Source organism: Mytilus galloprovincialis, chromosome 4 (assembly GCF_965363235.1).
Source record: "Mytilus galloprovincialis chromosome 4, xbMytGall1.hap1.1, whole genome shotgun sequence".
Classification (NCBI taxonomy): domain Eukaryota; kingdom Metazoa; phylum Mollusca; class Bivalvia; order Mytilida; family Mytilidae; genus Mytilus; species Mytilus galloprovincialis.
Genome location: NC_134841.1, coordinates 30,242,175 through 30,261,334, shown reverse-complemented (window position 1 = coordinate 30,261,334; position 19,160 = coordinate 30,242,175). Strand labels below are relative to the sequence as shown.

General features: G+C 31.2%; 1 protein-coding gene across 3 annotated transcripts in view; it reads right to left on the bottom strand.

The window, feature by feature from the left end:
* Nucleotides 1–19,160, bottom strand: part of LOC143071841 (myosin-IIIb-like) — a 45,382-nt gene that overhangs the window by 11,286 nt on the left and 14,936 nt on the right. For all 3 annotated transcript variants that reach the window (XM_076246448.1, XM_076246446.1, XM_076246447.1), the window contains exons 7-22: nt 18,533–18,655; nt 17,882–17,990; nt 13,526–13,645; nt 12,630–12,730; nt 12,139–12,225; nt 11,189–11,254; nt 9,525–9,641; nt 4,822–4,933; nt 4,483–4,550; nt 4,198–4,254; nt 3,715–3,834; nt 3,330–3,415; nt 2,617–2,712; nt 1,613–1,704; nt 1,225–1,389; nt 344–486 (exon numbers count right to left, since the gene is read on the bottom strand). In XM_076246448.1, the coding sequence (XP_076102563.1) occupies nt 344–486; nt 1,225–1,389; nt 1,613–1,704; nt 2,617–2,712; nt 3,330–3,415; nt 3,715–3,834; nt 4,198–4,254; nt 4,483–4,550; nt 4,822–4,933; nt 9,525–9,641; nt 11,189–11,254; nt 12,139–12,225; nt 12,630–12,730; nt 13,526–13,645; nt 17,882–17,990; nt 18,533–18,655 (1,662 nt within the window). The remainder of the gene's footprint in view (nt 1–343; nt 487–1,224; nt 1,390–1,612; nt 1,705–2,616; nt 2,713–3,329; nt 3,416–3,714; nt 3,835–4,197; nt 4,255–4,482; nt 4,551–4,821; nt 4,934–9,524; nt 9,642–11,188; nt 11,255–12,138; nt 12,226–12,629; nt 12,731–13,525; nt 13,646–17,881; nt 17,991–18,532; nt 18,656–19,160) is intronic.

Genomic DNA, 19,160 nt, shown 5'->3' with positions numbered 1-19,160 from the left:
TCTTTGTCCTATGTCTACTTTGCTTACAACTTTTTAAAAATATTCAATGATTTCCTTTGGTTATTATTTTTATTAGGTTGCTGTCTAATATAGGTATATTATTATATATCATAGATAAGATACTTGGTTTTAAGAAGTTCTTCCAGACATGATTATTTTTAAATTAATTTTTTTTCATACTTTATAATAAGAAGAATTAGTAGTGTGAGTGTCAATGAGACAACTCGCCAGCGAAGTCCATTCGTATTAAAAGTTAACAATTAAGGTTAAAATTTGACCTTCAATCCAGAGCCTTAACCCATTCAGGTATTTTGCTTGTTATTACACCAAGATATATATTTACCTGAGTACCCATTTCTCGTGAGGTTGTAGGAGGCTTGGCAGGCTGTTCGTAACTCCTCATTGATGGTTGTATAGATATAACATCAGAATTAAATGATGGGATATATGGTGGTTGATCACTCTCATCATACTTTCCAAAGAACGCTGAAATTATATTGCAACTACTGTTGAAATTTTTGTGAAAGATTTAATTTCGTTTAGTTCGTGGAAAGAATATATCAATAAAATTAAAACCCTAACGAACATTTAACCTCTATAGAATACCACTAACATTTAAGGAAACCATGAAATTAAATCCCCATGAAATCTTATGTAGAGACAAAACCACGAAATTTTAACCCCACGAAAATTAATGTTTCTACAGTACTTATATTCGCCTTATGTGAAAAACACTTTTTACGATTTCAGATATTTAATTTTAAAGTGAATAATTTCTTTTATTTCTAATTTTAGATTTGTCAGTATAAACTTCTGGGAAATTTTTATTTCTTTCAGAGCTTTATTTTTTATTGCTTAAACTGTATCATGTCATTTTAGCATATTTGATTTTCGTTCGTTTAATTTTTTCATAAATCTTTCTATATCATGTCTCTATTGGACAAATTTAAAAATTATTTTGCTCAGAAAATTTAAGTGTTTAACCTGCCATAACATCCTGTAAACTGAACTGCCTGACCCCCATATTGTGGTGTAAATACAAGTTTCAAATTTCAGAGAGTACAGGTTATTTTTCCATATTTTTTTCCCCTTAAACTTTCATTCTGACCAATTTTTTGGGGGTCAGAAAAATCATCGCAATTTGTCATACAAAAAGTTAGTAAATTCTCCGATGAAGTCTCATGAAGTCTGTTTAATATAAAGATGCAGTTAAATAAGATGTACCTTTTGGGATCTTTTGATCATTTATCAGCGCCACCTGTTGGTAATTACTAAGATCAATACTAAGATTCTGAATGCTCTCCAGTAAATGTTGAACTCTCATTGCTTCTTGTCTTGCCCTGGCTAGACATCTTTTATATTCACATCTTCCCAGAAAACCCCTTACCACTGAAATTCAAAACATAAAATATCAATTATTATGAATTGTGAATTTATTGAGTTCACTTTTTGTCAAATACTTTCACATTTCTTACACTGAAATTTAAAACATAAGCTTGGAAATACTCATTAAACTGTTTGCACTGACAATAATTCAACTTTACAGAAAAAAGTTAATTTTGAAAGGTATAAATTGAGTGGACTGATATTTCTAACAATTAGGATCACTTACATTTTTGTAACTGTACTGCTGATTTTCCCATTAATTTAAAGATGTCTGCCAACTGTTCTATGTGGTAATACTTTAAAAATACTTTAGTTTTTCTACAAATAATAACAAGAATGTGTCCATAGTACACGAATGCCTCACTCGCACTATCATTTTCTATGTTCAGTGGACCGTGAAATTGGGGTCAAAACTTTAATTTGGAATTAAAATTAGAAAGATCATATCATAGGGAACATGTGTACTAAGTTTCATGTTGATGTAACTTTAACTTCATCAAAAACTACCTTGACCAAAAACTTTAACCTGAACTTCGCACTATCATTTTCTATGTTCAGTGGACCATGAAATTGGGGTCAAAACTATAATTTGGCATTAAAATTAGAAAGATCATATCATGGGGAACAAGTGTACTAAGTTTCAAGTTGATTGGACTTCAACTTCTTCAAAAACTACCTTGACCAAAAACTTTAACCTGAAGCGGACGGACAAACGGAGGCACAGACGGACGGACATACGAACGGAGGCACAGACCAGAAAACATAATGCCCCTCTACTATCGTAGGTGGGGCATAAAAATACAAGTTGATATACTTTACTGTAAATTCAGAAATTATTGCGATGATTTTATTATTGTGAAAATGTTACAGGGTTATAATCGAAAAAATTCAAACTTGTATTTCTTAAAAAAATTTATATGAATTAAACAGAATTTCTCTCAATATAACAAAAAATAAAATTGCATTTTAGTCTTAAATGACAAAATCGCAATAATTTCTGAATTTACAGAATACACATTCATATCCAAGAGGTTAGTCCAAACTTTCTTTTGATAAGATCACATTTTCTTTTTTTACAAAATATCAAGGGTCTGTCTTTGTATCTTGTTTTTAAATATCAAACTTTTAATATGAAATTTTATATATAAATGAAGATACTAAATACACAGCATTTCATTTATTGGGGACCTTAAATTCTCCAGTTTAAATCAAAGTATCTAAAATACACACCCAAGTTGCCAGCCAGTTATTTTACTGGCTTTTAATATCGTCAAACAGTTCTCCTTTGTTCCTGGTAAACTTGCTTTACAAACTATGATTTTGTATCTGTAAAGAAAAGTATAAAATAATGTCAATAAGTATAAGAAGATGTGGTATGAGTGCCAGTGAGACAACTCTCCATCTATTAAGTCACAATTTGTAAAAGTAACCTACTATAGGTCAGAGTACGGTCTTCAACAGGGAGCCTTGGCTCACATCCCGAACAGCAAGCTATAAAGGGCCCCAAAAATGACTAGTGTACAACTATTCAAACAGAAAAACCAATGGTCAAATCTATATAAAAAAAAAACAGAAACAAAAAAGCACTTATGGATCACATCAACAAACAAGAACTACTGAACATCAGATTCCTGATAAATGAATATTAAAATTAAGGTTGAAATTAGAGATGTTTACCTTTTATAAAAGTGTGAAAACAATTTACAGGTGCCACATGTGGAGCAGGATCTGCTTACCCTTCCGTAGCACCTGAGATAACCCCCAGTTTTTGATGGATTCTTGTTGCTCAGTATTTATTTTTCTATGTTGTGTTTTGTATACTGTTGTTTGTCTTTTTGTCTTTTTCTTTTTTAGCCATGGTATGGTGTTGTCTGTTTATTTTCTATTTATGGTTGGATTTTCCCTCTGGTATCTTTAGCCTCTCTATTCACTATACAACTTACTTGTCAACAAATTCAGGAAAAGTTGGTCTGACAGCAAAACCTTCTCTTCTTATTTTTGTAGTTTCCAGCATACCAGTGTATAACAGCTGTAAAATATACATTTACCTCAGTTAAAAACAAAAACAGCAATTTTATAATTCAAAGTTACAACTTCAGCTAATTAATATTTTGTTTCTTATAAAATACTTATATAAATTTTGATCAGCTTTTAATTATACTTTATACCATTTGTATCCTTAATAAAAGCAATTTAATAAATAAAAAAAACTTCATTTTCATTTCTTGGTTTAAAAAAACAAATTTATATAGATGAATTTCAAAAGCTCTACCCCCATTTCAATGACTAAATAGAGTATTGAAGAGGAAAAATAACTTATGTATATACCTGTTGTTTGATGTAATCTGAGTCAAACTTTCCTGGACTTTTGACATGATTTGGTTTGAGACATCTCACAAATATAGGCGTGGCAGATGTCATTCTTTCCATTAATATTTGTAAAGAATTCTGAAATTATCAAGTAACAAACATATGATAAACCACAGATCTCAAGAGATGCAGTATGAGCTTTAGTTTTTTCAGATGTTCTAATTTCCTAAATGTCCAATACAATATAATAGATTTAACACAAATAAAAGAGGGGAGTCGGAGGGGTCCTGATCCTGAAATCTGGGGTTTAAAATTATATGATATCCAGAGGTCCCGAATTTAAAGAAATTTAATTCCCGACATCCCAAAATTTCAAAAAAAGAATTCTTGAATCCAGAAAGGATCAATCCTGAAATCCTGAGCTTAAAACACCGAACCCAGAGTCCCGAAAAAAGGTCCTGTACTCCCTCATAGAAATACAAACAGACAATTATAACTGACCTTGAACTGTCCTCCGACCGTCTGCTTCCTCTTTCTGCCTCCATCAACTGATGGTCTCTGGAAGTAAATGTAAAACATTATACTTCCATTCTACAGTCACTTTCTTAAAGCCATCAAACATACAAATGATTAAGACTTTCAAAACTAATACTAAGTCACCTCTATTATTGAAGAATAAGCAAGAAATAAAATTCCATTTAATTATCTTTGTATGTTAGGTATCTCAAATCTTTATTAATAAACTTTTTATTCATTTCTAGATTGTGAATTATTAGCTGTTCTTACCTTGCTCTTCCTTGTATGTCTGGATTTTCTTGACTGGAGTGCTAGGGTACCAGTTCTTGTTATTTGAGCTTTAAAATAATTGTGCAAAATGTATGAATATTTTGTGTTTCACATCAATTGCTTTTATTCGTAATCACTTATTTGAAAATGAAATGAAATGAAATATTTTCATAAATTTTATGAAAAATAAAACCAAACAGCCAGTTTATATTCAGCCTGCTAACTTTTAAATTTCACTTAAAAAGGAAAAAAATATACTTGAAATTTTATTTTGAAAGTACAGGTTTCATACCTTTTAATATAAGTCTGGCCAGGTTGTACTACTGGTCAGTAACCTACCTCTAAATATAAGTTTAGCCAAGTCATTTGTACTGCCTTGTAACATTTCTTGTAATCCTGCAGGCAACGAGTCTCGATTCTTCTCTAACCATTCAGAAGCATCATAGGTAACCTAGAAAATATTTATCATAAAAGTTTCGTTCTTCTTTCCAGCAGCTATTTCTACATAGTCTTATTTTTCTATCAAACATTAATAGGTAAAATTAAAATTGAGAATGGAAATGGGGAATGTGTAAAAGAGACAACAACCCGACCATAGAAAAAACAACAGCAGAAGGTCACCAACAGGTCTTCAATGTAGCGAGAAATTCCTGCACCCAGAGACGTCCTTCAGCTGGCCCCTAAACAAAGATATACTAGTTCAGTGATAATGAACGCCATACTAATTTCCAAATTGTACACAAGAAACTAAAATTAAAATAATACAAGACTAACATACTGAAAAGCCTATAAAACATTTAATTTTCAGATATGGTTGGAGACATGCAGTAAGTAGATGTATTGGTGATTTAAATCAAAGTAAACCAGTTTTTAAAACTGGACACAAGGTTTTAATTTAAGTAATAAACAGCATCATAGTACATCTATAACTGCAACCAATCAGCGACTTACATATTATAAAAATTGTATAACCACTTGATCGATAAAAAGTTGTCACTGCATCAGATTAACATCACTTCTAGGAACAAGTAAAGATTCTAATATGACCGACTAGTTCCATAAGTGAATTGTTGTTATACATATTTAACACTTTATACAAAATATTTTAGAAATTGAACTTTAGCTGTCATTTGTAAATAGTCCATCAGCTAGTTTTCAAAAGCGCTCTAGTTAAGGAGTTTGTGTTACACCCCAGGGTACCGCGATTTTTTTTGATAGAATTCAACTTCATTATCTTATTGATAAAATACAAGGTGTTAGACTAAAAGAAAAGTGTCCAAAAGAGGTTTAAAAACGTTCCTTTCAATGATCCCCGCATTAAGCTATCACGACTAAGTAATTTTTAATTAAAATTTTCAATATAAAGCGACTGAAAAAATTAAATTATAGGTTTAAACAACTAAAACAGATATAAAACTATCATATTTAATGTAACTCTGAAGATTTTTTGTTTAAAAAAAAATGTTTATTTACATTACAAACAATCCGATTTTTGGGGTTAAAATTAAGACATATTTTCTCATTTCATAAAAAAATTCATAATGCAATTATCCGTTTTTGTGAATTAAAATTTAAAATTGACCGGTATGCAATGTTTAAATTATTTGCAGTATTTGTATATCGTCTAAAATATGAATTATTCAATAAAACTTATGTACGTGCAGATACTCGTGAAATACCGGAAATCATCACATTACCGTCTTCGATTCAGTCGATAATATATTCATACCTGAGTGCACACATAAGCACTTTAAACATATTAATTTGCAACTGAAAACAAACATTAAATTGAAGAGTATGATGTTTTTGTGAGACAAATTATTTTATAAAGTAAATGTGTAAAAAAATATTTATGAAAAAATGACAAATAAAAGTTATTTTTTTTGCGTTCTGAAAGGGTGCACTCTATCGAACTTAATAAAGGTGTGCTTGTTTACATTTTGTGTTTTAGCTCTGTCGTGATTGAGTTCAAATTGTTGGGTCATTTATTCGACAAACATTGTTTTAAAAGAAGGTCAAATAGTCAGTTTGGGAATTTGTTAAGACTTTTTACTTTCTTTGGCACACAACTATGTCGATTTGACATACCGTCTGGTTACTATTTATTTGCTTTTCGTAATGTATACATTGTTCCTCATTTGATAGTGTTTTCCCCATTTTCTTTCCTTCTTGCTTGGATATATTGCTTCACTGTTCAATGAATTTAGTCTTGTTTTTTAAATTTTGTACATATTGTAAAATGATTTTGTTACTTTGTTTGCAGTCAGTTTTTTGCATATGACTGTCAAAACTATCATCTCAGTCTATTTGCTTCATATGCAAAATATCCATCCTGATACGCATGAATATCTTTCATCTGGTTGTTTTTATGTTCAGAGAAGCTCCCATGGATTTTCTAGATCTCCAGTTGACCAAACAATAGAGCAAACATTGAACAGAGATACAAAAACAGGAGGTGGCATTGTTGGTTTCAGTGAAAATCAAAGTTTTACTAAATGTTGGTTGTTAAATGCACATGAAAGAGCCTCAATATCATTAAAATGTTGAGATTTGGCAGGAATTGTTAACCCTTAAACATCCGCACAAAAAGAACTTGAAAAACTCAATGAAGCGAGAAGAAACTGACTATTAAAATTGGTTCAGACACTGCAAAGGAAGACAAATCCATTTGAAACGTCTAAGCAGTTATCTGGCTTTTCCTCGGATACTGTTGCTTCTTCGGAATTAAGGTGCGACCTTCCAAACGCGTATGAAAAGGGAAAGTCGGCATCAGAAAATGTCATTAATGAACGGCTTATTCAAAAGTCAACCAATATTCTCAAACTAATCAAAAGACAATCATTGCTTACATTTTCAACAAAGGAAATAAAAGGTTAACAGTTAATGGGTGATAAGAACAGCATCATATTGAAAGCAGATAAAAATCTTTTTGGTAGCCTGCATGTCGTAGCCCAGACTAGACAGCTGGATAGACGAGAGGTACTCCAGTTTGAATTATGTCCTCTTTCATGGTCTCTTGCAAACGTTAATGATACACCTGTAAAGACAAATAAATCTGTCCTATGTGGTCTTTAAGAAATGGACGTTGAACAAATGCAAGCCATTCCTGAGGAAAGCATGTGGATATTTGATTGTACGGCAGTTCAATCCTTTACTAAGATACCAAGTACTTTTTTTCTGATTTGGCAATTGTTGTTTAATAAAACACCCTTTTAGTTTCAGAAAGAGCTCCCCGCATTGATTTTGTCACTGATCAGTATCCCGCAATATCCATAAAAAATTGAGAACGAGATCGCAGGTCCTTTGGAGGTCAAATCATTACGACAATTTCTAGATCAAAACAATCTTGTCCTCGGCAATTGAAGAAATTTTTGTCAGTTGGTAGACTAAGACTAATACTATTAGTATAATAGTCCCAGTTTATTTGTATCATATGGAAGTCTGTGCCACAAAATATATGTTGAAAATGAAATAGTGAAGTATAGAATGCATTGAGCTTCTAAGCATACAGGAAGAAGCCGACACAAAGATGTTTCTTCATGCAAAACACGTAGCTGACAAAGGTTACGATTCCATTGGTATAAAATCGTCTGACACGGATGTGGAAGTATTGGCCTGCTATTTTCAGAATTATATCAGTTCTAATATTATTATTCCAAATGCAGGTTAATAAATGTGCAATTATCATCTACTGCCCCCAACAAAAGATGCAATGTTAAAGCACATCAAACAAGCCAACTTTCAGGCAAAGATTTGGAAATCTGCTCTTCAACACAACACTGTTCCATCGCCAAACAACTATGGTTAGATTGTTAAGAACGATTTGATCAGCATCAATTATTGACTAGACCAACCGCCAGTGTTAGATGCTTTATTGATACTGATAAGCTGTTCATGTAAAGCTGGTTGTGCCACCAAAAGGTGTTCATGTGTTCGACAAAGTTTATCCTGTACAGATGGCTGCAAGTGTACGAATGCTTGTAGCAACAAGAGTAATCAAATCGTTGATATGGCTGACGATGACGACGAAGATGATGAAGATGATGGTGATGATAATTCGGTAGATGGCGTTGACGAAAATGAAGATGATTCTATGGATTGACCTTCTTCATGACATTAAAATGTGGTGATTCTGTTGTTAAACGAACTTTAATATAGATCTTGAAACCCTGACAGTTCTTTTATTTTTTTAGTGCTGTGTGTGTTTTTAATGACTGTGATATACATTGCTTATGTTTGTGTTTGTCATTGATTCCATGTTTTTCTCCCTTTCTTACCTTTGAATTTTTTTTCAACTGCCTTTAGTTACTTGATGCTCTATGTTCAGTGTAAAAAATATACCCTTTTTTATCAAGAAAACTAGTATGTATGCTTTGTTTCATTCAAAATCATGAATTTTGGATATTACCCTCCCCCTTTTTTTCTTGGTCCTATACAATTTAAAAATTAAATAAAAATTAGCCTCCGTATTAATAAGATATGATTTGTTCAATTTGATAAGAGAAATAGTACCGAATACTTGGTTACATTTTCTGTTTTCTGTATATATGGGTTAAACAAAGATTTTGATATACTCTTAAATAAGACCCCTTTTAACCCCTTTAGGACACTTTTTCAAAAGTCTAACACCTCTTAAAATATTCTTCAGACATTACTCTTTAGATTTATACAAAAAAATTGCGGTACCCTGCGGTGTAACACAGAACTGAAATTTTACCTTACCAGCTGATGGACTAAAATCCAATGTCAAAAACTCTTATAATTTATATACATCCACAGTTATTTTACTGATCAATCTATGAAACAAACAACTACTGTAGATTCATTATTATTTTTTGGATACCAATTCTAGCGGGTTTCATGGATACAAATTTCTATATAGTTGTATCCATATTTTGGCTGAACCATAAAATCACAGATCCACATAATTTGGTACCCACGAAAAAATAAATGAATCCACAATAGCTGCCTTTATCAAGTTTACAGTTTTAAAAACCACGACGGAAAGTATCTGTTGTAATCACAGGTTGATTCAAACTTACTTTTCCAGCATAATGACTGATGGTAAATTTACTAGATTTAGTCTGCTGTGATTTGCCGTAGTAACTGTTTTTACCAAAATGTTTATTTAATTTATCCACAAACGTTGCATCTGTAGCCTGTAAATAGAAATATTTATTTGTGTGAATATTTTTTCTTTTTCATCTTAGCCATACAAGGAGAGGTAACTCAGATAATATATAACATTACACAGGGAAAGTTCTTATAGAAAAAAGAAAATCTTATATAAATACATGTATTTTCCATCATCATGTTTTTGAATTGTGTCTGTTTAGTGATTTAGGCGGTCTCATTCATTGAATTGTTTAATGGAAGGAAAAAACATTTATCTAGATTCATTATACAAATACAAATATTTGTTTTAAAACATTCCTTTCGATCTGGGAAGAAAATAGTTTGTTTTCCCCCATTTCTCTCTAGCAAGAAATATAAACTTTTTCCCAATTATTCAATAGTCCTAAACATGTTCAACAACAATTTAAATACATGTTTTGGCATGAAGGTTTAATATTAATATAATTTTTTTCAGAATGCAAACTTAAAGAAAATTTCACGTCTACAATATTTTATAAACTAACATAAAAACATACATCAACATGATAAAAATAAAGGGAGGATTATCATTCAACCCATTTCAGAATTTATAACTTTATAAAAATGCTTTTGTATTGTATTTGACTGTTATTGAACAAATATAACTTTTAAGGGGAGATAATTCCTAGTATTTTTAAAGTATTGATATAGAAATCATGACTATTAAATTTTATGTTGATCATCTTAAATGTCAAGAAACAAAATGCATTTGGACTATTTTTATTTATACTTTCAAAGATAGATGGTTGGTCTTCCACCATCTTGGATTGTGAAATATCAGAAAACAATCAGTCTAGATCTGTAATTCAATATGCATAAACATAGAGACATGAAACCTATTTAATTGTAAGTTTCTTCATCTAAATGAATATAATTTTGTATTTTTTCCTGTATAGGATAATTCTAATTTTTTTTTTAATCAAAAATTTGTATTGATTTTTGTTTATCTTAGCAATACAAGTGGAGATAACTAAGATAATAAGATAATCGATTAAAGGGAAATTTCTTGTTTTCGTTTGTAACAAGAAAACCAGTCAGTAACCTAGATTTTTTCTTTAAATTTTCTGAATGAATACTATAATTATCTTTTCATATTTTATTTCAAAATTCTATATTGTTTATTTTTTTTCTATTCACACAAAAGAGAATTTTCCAAATTAAATCTTTAACTGCCTTGGTGGTCTTGTGAAAGTGTGAAAGATCATGGTTTCAATTTTTGACACATTAAACCATTGACTTTTAAACAGGTTTTGCTGCTTTTTTAGACAATTTTGCACACCTATAGGTTTAAAAAAAAAAAATCTGTGACTCATTCTTTTTATCATATTTTTTAAATGAGCCTGATATAAAAATATGTTTATGAGAAGTGTTGATGATGGAAGTCTTTAACGACCTTGACTGGCTTGTACTGTCAGCTAAGGAAAAATGTTAAGAAATTCTATCCTTTTTAAATTAGACACTCAATCTACCTGAAATTGAATGTTAAATTATCATCTTAAATTACAAATACGGACTTAAATCTATCCATAAATTTGCAGTCATACAGTTTTACCTTTGGGAACTGACTTTCTTCATCCAGTAAAGATAGAATACCAATGGGTTTAGCAAGGAATAAATCCTGTAATACAAAAACAAAAAACTATATTTAGAATACAAAGGTTTATATATAGATTTAAATATATTAAAATCTATAATTGGCAATTGCTTACATCCACTTCATTGAACTTTGGTGGATAGTTGTCTCATTGGCAATCCCTATCAGCACATCTCCTTTTTTTAAATTAAGACTATACATCTTCATAGTGATTAAGATAACACAATGTTGATTGCTGTACCCCTATTTCTGACATTTTTACCTATTGTGTCTGTTTGTTTTGTTCTAGCATCTTTGTCAATATAATGGAATTTGATGCAACTGTCATACAAGTGAGAGGTTTGTCTAGCTATAAAACCAGATTCAATCCACCATTTTCTACATAAGAAAATGCCTATGACAAGTCAGAAATATGAATTGTTATCCATTCGTTTGATTGTTTTTGAGCTTTTGATTTTGCCATTTGATTAGGGACTGTCCTTTTTTAACTTTCCTTGAAGTTCAGTATTTTTGTGATTTTACTTTTTCAAATCACTTAATCAAAGTTCATTAGTATATTGCATTTAAGCTCTTTCTTCCCTATCATGCAACATTCAAGAGATGATTTAACAATGTCCTGTCGACACTGCTGTTGGAATATTATCCCAATCAATTGATAATCTCATTATGTTTGTTATTTCTGTAACCCACTGATATCTGAAATATCAAATCACTGAAACAAAAAGTCAAGGATAAAATAATCCAGCTTATTGTTATAATTATTGGATGCAAGAAAGTAAAATTACATTATTACAATTGCTTGACTCACTCCAAGAATTTGCCAGTCATGAAAGCCTATTTATTTTAATATTGCTTATAGGATTTGACCAATTACAAACATTTAATATAATAACTTGTATAATACTAACCAATAATGGCTGATTATCCACAAACTTGATTTCCTTCCAGTCTATGCCTTCCTTGGTATATTCTTCCTGCTCAAGTCTAAACACATGCTACAGAGATACAAGTATCATTTTACTTCCCTTTTAAAGTCAATTAAACCACATATTTACCCAAACAAAAGGCAGTAATTTTTTTATTACATATTCTGAAAGAAATTTATGCAATGGAAATTATTTACCAAAACCAATTGTACATCAAACTTTTTTTACCAAAATTATACATGTAAAAGCACAGGACGTTTTGCAAGGTGAATATACTTTTTCCACAGGTGATAGTATGCTTTATATTTATTCAAAATCCCATTCATATAGAAAATCCTACTAAAGTTTTATCTATATGGAATAATACATTATTTTAACCTAGAAATGAAAATGATAATAAGAATTTCAAAGTTCTTATTTTGATTTTGTTATAAATCAGCAAAAGAAAATATAGTTAAATGATTAATAATCACCTGGTTAAAGAAGAACTGTAGCTGTTCATTAGCAAGGTTTATACATGCTTGTTCAAAACTGTTCTTTTCAAAATGTTCAAATCCAAAGATATCTAAAATACCTGCAATTAAGAGATACAATCAACTGTTTATTTTAAGGTATTCTACTATTCTACTTTTGTCATAGAACTGAGAGGTTTAGCTTAAGCTATAAAACCAGGTTTAATCCACCATTGTCTGCATAATAAAATGTGTGTACCAAGTCAAGAATATTACAGTTGTTATCCATTTGTTTGATATGTTTCAGCTTTTGATTTTGCCATTTGATTATAAGGACTTTCCTTTATTTTTATTTTCCTTGGAATTCTTTTTTTTTTGTTATTTTAGTTTCAGATTGTAATACTGTAAATTCAGAAATAATTGTAAGGGTTTTATTATTGCAAAAGATGAGACAGAGTTGTAAACGCAATAATTTAAACTCGCATATTAAAATATTTTATATGAATTAAACAGGATTTTTCTCAAAAACATGAAAAAAAAAATGGTCTTTCCATACATCACATTTAAAAATACCATTGAAAATTCATTATTTGATATAAGATAAACATATTATTTTCTATTGAGCTACAGTGGATTCAGTATTAACAGAAGGATTTAATTTCTTAGATTTTTGGGTTATAGGTGAATTTCAACAATGTACAAAGAATCAAAGTAACATCTATAGATTCAAATGAGTTCTTTAAGGTAACTTAAGAAAATGTTCATGTATTTACAAAGGTTTACTCAATTAAAATACCAGAATCCCTAAAAACTACAATTTTGACAGATTTTGGAAAGATGAACTATATCTGCTGACCTGTAATGAGATAGAGAAATTTCAATGGTATTTTTAAACATGTTGTACATGTGATAAGTACCTATCTCTCTCCTGTCTCCTTGCTCAGTATACTCTGGTGGAGCTAAGAGCTGATTGATTTTGTTTACAATCCAACCAAACATTCTACCGTAGATAGCCTTAGCTATAGCATCTCTGGCGTCTGTAAAGGTAATGTTAGAAATATTACTTATAGAAGCCAATATATCTGTTAAAAATACATTTAATCAATTGTCATAAATATCCTTATAAAAACAGCCATAAAATGTGTGAAGTATGCAAAAACTAAAGCCTCTACAAGCCAAATGGTGGACTTAATGTAGAGAAAACAACCATTATAACTAGTGTCTAAAAGAGCTAGACGATAACTTTTAAGTATGCTGTAGGAGTTTTGCTCATTATTGAGAACAACACAGTGACCAATCATTGTTCCAATCCTTGTCCTTGGTCTGTAGTGGATGACTGTCTCATTGGCAATAATACAACATCTCCTTGTATGTCAGTTTTCCTATCAAAGGTCGGTGGTTTTCTCGGGGCACTCCAGCTTCCTCCACCAATAAAAACTAGCCGCCATGAAATAGCCTAAATGCAGTGCTTAAAAGTGGCTTTAAAACATCAAAAATAAAAAAACTAGAGGCTCTAAAGAGCCTGTGTCGCTCACCTTGGTCTATTTGAATATCAAACAAAGGAAGAAGAGGGATTCATGACAAAATTGTGTTTTGGTGATGGTGATGTGTTTGTACATCTTACTTTACTAAACAGTCTTGCTGCTTACAATTATCTCTATCTATAATGAGCTTGGCCCAGTAGTTTCAGTGGAAAATGTTAATAAAAATTTACAAAGGAGTAAGTTCAGTAAGACCACTTTTTGGCCCCAAAATATAGCAGTTTTACAATCTTGTGAAAATGTAATCTTTTAGCTATTTATTGGAATGTAGAATGCTTCTTCTACATACATATGGACTGTTTTTGACAATACAATGCACACATATCAGGTACTAGCATCATGAAGTAATGCTAAATTACTGAAATCTTAACAATTTTAGCATTTAGTTAGATTTTAGACGGTTTCCGTCTTAAATGAAAGTGGCCGCATTCGTGTTCATTCATAATATTGAAATGTAAGTTGTATTTGATGATAAAACATAACATATATAAAGGTTGAGGATGAACACAGGGCAGCCACTTTGATTTTTGACAAAAACTATCTGAAAAGTGACGTTTATTGGCATATTTGATAGAATTTTTTCATATTAAAGCTTGAATCGGAGCGTTTTTAATGACTAAATCAGTTAAAACCTGTCATATAAACTAATCAAATCAAATGAAATAGACACTTAAGTGTTTAAAAAGTGTCTAAAACCTTTCATTAGATGAACCTGAAATTTGAGGCCAAAATGGGCCCTTACCGGACCTACTCCTTTTATGAAAATTGTTAAAAATTGACTATAAAGGACAATAACTCCTTAGCAGGCCAATTGACCATTTCGGTCATGTTGACTTATTCGTTAAATCTTACTTTGCTGGACATTATTGCTGTTTACAGTTGATCTCTATCTATAATAATATTCAAGATAATAACCAAAAACAGCAAAATTTTCTTTAAAATTACCGATTCAGGGGCAGCAACCCAACAACAGGTTGTTCGATTCATCTGAAAATTTCAGGGAAGATAGATCTTCACCTGATAAACAATTTCACCCCATGTCAGATTTGCTCTAAATGCTTTGGTTTTTGAGTTATAAGCCAAAAACTGCATTTTACCCCTATGTTCTATTTTTAGCTGTGGCGGCCATCTTGGTTGGTTGGCCGGGTCACTGGACATATTTTTCAAACTACATACCTCAAAGATGATTGTGGTCAAGTTTGGATTAATTTGGCCAAGTAGTTTCAGAGGAGAAGATTTTTGTAAAAGATAACTAAGATTTACGAAAAATGGTTAAAAATTGACTATAAAGGACAATAACTCCTAAAGGGGTCAACTGACCATTTCGGTCATGTTGACTTATTTGTAAATCTTACTTTGCTTAACATTATTGCTGTTTACAGTTTATCTCTATCTATAATAATATTCAAGATAATAACCAAAAACAGCAAAATTTCCTTAAAATTACCAATTCAGGGGCAGCAACCCAACAACAGGTTGTCCCATTCATCTAAAAATTTCAGGGCAGATAGATCTTGACCTGATAAACAATTTTACCTGGTGTCAGATTTGCTCTAAACGCTTTAGTTTTTGAGTTATAAGCCAAAAACTGCATTTTACCCCTATGTTCTATTTTTAGTCATGGAGGCCATCTTGGTTGGTTGGCCGGGTCACCAGACACATTTTTTTAACTAAATAACCCAATGATGATTGTGGCCAAGTTTGGTTTAATTTGGCAAAGTCGTTTCAGAGTAGAAGCTTTTTATAAAAGTTAACAACGACGGACAACGGACGCTTGACACAAAGTGATGGGAAAAGCTCACTTGGCCCTTTGGGCCAGGGGTTGAAGTCATAAAACTTTGCTCAGTGCTCGGAGCACAAAAATCATGCTCGAAACATGAAATCAAGCATTTGATTGGTTGATTCTCGAGTCTGAGTACAAAAATCGTGCTCGAAAGTTTTATGACTACAAGGCCAGGTCAGCTAAAAAGTAAATCATGTATTTCTACATTTTTAAACAAGTTACCTGCAGTTACATTTATCGTAACTGATTCAAATAAAGACGTACTTTTTATTAAAAGATTTTACACCAAACTTTGAATTGTGGGAGCAGGTCCCTGAAAATATTTGAAACTTGTACAACTTCAGAGACCGGACTTCAGCATTTTAGGTGAAATTCCTTGAAGCTTAAAAGGGACACAAGCTACGAGATATTTAACTAGAAGCTCTCAAGAGCCTGTGTCGCTCACCTTGGTCTATGTGCATATTAAACAATGGACACAGATAAATTCATGACAAAATTGTGTTTTGGTGATCATGATGTGTTTGTAGATCTTACTTTACTGGACATTCTTCTTGCTACAGTTATCTCTATCTATAATGAACTTGGCCCAGTAATTACAGTGGAAAATATATTCTACAAATTTACAAAAATTTACAAAAATTTATGAAAATTGTTAAAAATTGACTATAAAGGGCAATTACTCCTAAAGGGGTCAACTGACCATTTCGGTCATGTTGACTTATTTGTAGATCTTACTTTGCTGAACATTATTGCTGTTTACAGTTTATCTCTATCTATTATAATATTCAAGATAATAACCAAAAACAGCAAAATTTCCTTAAAATTGTCAATTTAGGGGCAGCAACCCAACAACAGGTTGTCCGATTCATCTGAAAATTTCAGGACAGATAGATCTTTCCTGATAAACAATTTTACCTGGTGTCAGATTTGCTCTAAATGCTTTGGTTTTTGAGTTATAAGCCAAAAACTGCATTTTACCCCTATGTTCTATTTTTAGCCATGGCGGCCATCTTGGTTGGTTGGCCAGGTCACTGGACACATTTTTTAAACTAAATACCCCAATGATGATTGTGGCCAAGTTTAGTTTGATTTGGCCCAGTAGTTTCAGAGGAGAAGATTTTTGTAAAAGTTAACGACGCCGGACGACGTACGACGACGCCGGACGCCAAGTGATGAGAAAAGCTCACTTGGCCTTTTAGGCCAGGTGAGCTAAAAAATCTAAAATATGATTTTTTTTTTCAATCATCAACGAAAGTTAAAAAATGAAATAATTCTTGGCTTTTAGCAGCCAGTATGGTTCAATTTTGTCAAAAAAAGCTTAGAAACATTGATGATGAATTATTCAATTGCAAGTGAATAATTCGACCTCATTGAATCCATATCATGTGAACTTCAATTTAACCCCTTAGCTAAAGATGGATAACGCATGAATTGTGCGTGTAAAGATATTTAAAGGAAAAGAATGTCAATATTGAAAGTGAATTGACTGATTCGATCCACCAAAAAATAATATAGGTATAAACGATGATAAACATATATGTTTAATCTATAATATGAATTATTCAGACCTAGAAAAATTCAATTGCTCGAGTTGTTTAATCTATTTATATCTTTATTTATGTTTACATCGATTATATGGTCATTCGAGGTCAACTCAGTATTTAATGAGATGGCGTCTAGACTAAAATACACATGAAACGAAGTTTCATATTATCGGTCCTATGCCCTGTAAATTGTTAATTTGAGAATTTTGATAGTTTGGATAAATGTTTCGCATTGTTCTGAATCAGATATGAGAATTTGAGTCAAATCGGTGAACATGAATTTGACAGCTAGTGCCCCTTTAAATTATCAAGTGACTTTTTTCTATCAATTTCTATTACTTCTTTAAGACTGGTATGGTAATGATGTGCTTATGTAAGGACACTAATTAGAGAGAACTAGTATACCTTGAGCTTGTTGTTGAGTGTAGTTCCTTTTGACCTCTTCACCCCTTGTATAGGTCACTATAGAGGTTAATGTACCAGCCACTTCCTCTGTAGGGATTCCAAGTAGTGCCTATAAAATTTATTTCTTTATTGAATCATAAGTTACCTTTTTTATTATTAATCATGATTAAATACACTGTTTTTGATTTTATTGATTCTTTCACTGGTTGACACTTAACATAGTTTTATAGAATATAGAATAGTTTTATTCTTAGTTGAAAACTGACAAAGCCAGTGACTTTATAGATTTTTCATACATAGATGCTTCTTCAAATGTTTTGTGGTAGGGGTAAGCAGCTTAGACATCTAGAACCCCACTTTTTTCATACATTTCTTAAATATTGACACAGATGATGCCCCTGGTTGCATATAACATTATAAAAGGACATAACTTAAGAACTGTAAAAATGAAACTACCTACATTTGAACTTGATTGGAGTTTTGAATTAATAATAAGCATTGTGTATTATTTTCATAACATTTGGTTGAGGCACACTTAAGTTAGAGAACAAACACAAAAAAAAAAAAAAAATCAGCATTTTTTTTCATTTCAAGGTTCATGCTAGTTTTTATTCTTACGTTTAAACTAATAAACAGTCACTTTATACTTACAGAGGCAACTTTAATAAAAGAATTGTCATCTTCAACAAAAGATGCTTCATCATCATCCATACCAAATTGTACATTACCAAGGTTAAGTACAGCGGCTATCATGTTAAACATATTCTCTTGTTCCTAAAACATACAACAATTTCTTTATCAATGGCCTGTAGAATTAAAAGAATGCACATGCTGAAATTCTCATCTGCTGTACTGATTATGATTGAATTTATGTTGAAAGTCTATGAAAAATTAAATAAATCAAGAATTTAAAATTGATACTACTAGCTTGAAGAGTATAAGTTAAGGAACAGAATAAACTAAAAATACTGATAGGTCATGGAGCTCCTTTTCGAGATATTTGATTTTTAAAATATGGCGGGAAAAGGTTGACTAAACCTTTAATCTATATTTACATAGGTATTATTTGGGTTTCAAATCAAAAGAAAGAAAATCAAGAATCTGCTAAAATTTTGTCAAATGACCTTTTATGAGCTATTAAGTCTTATATTAAAAGATGAATAGGTGCTATGGGGCAAAATATTTTACCTTTAATATATATTGTATGGAAAAACACCAAGGAGTCTGAACATCTGACACAAATTCCAAAACCTCACCTAAGTACATTCTTAACATTACA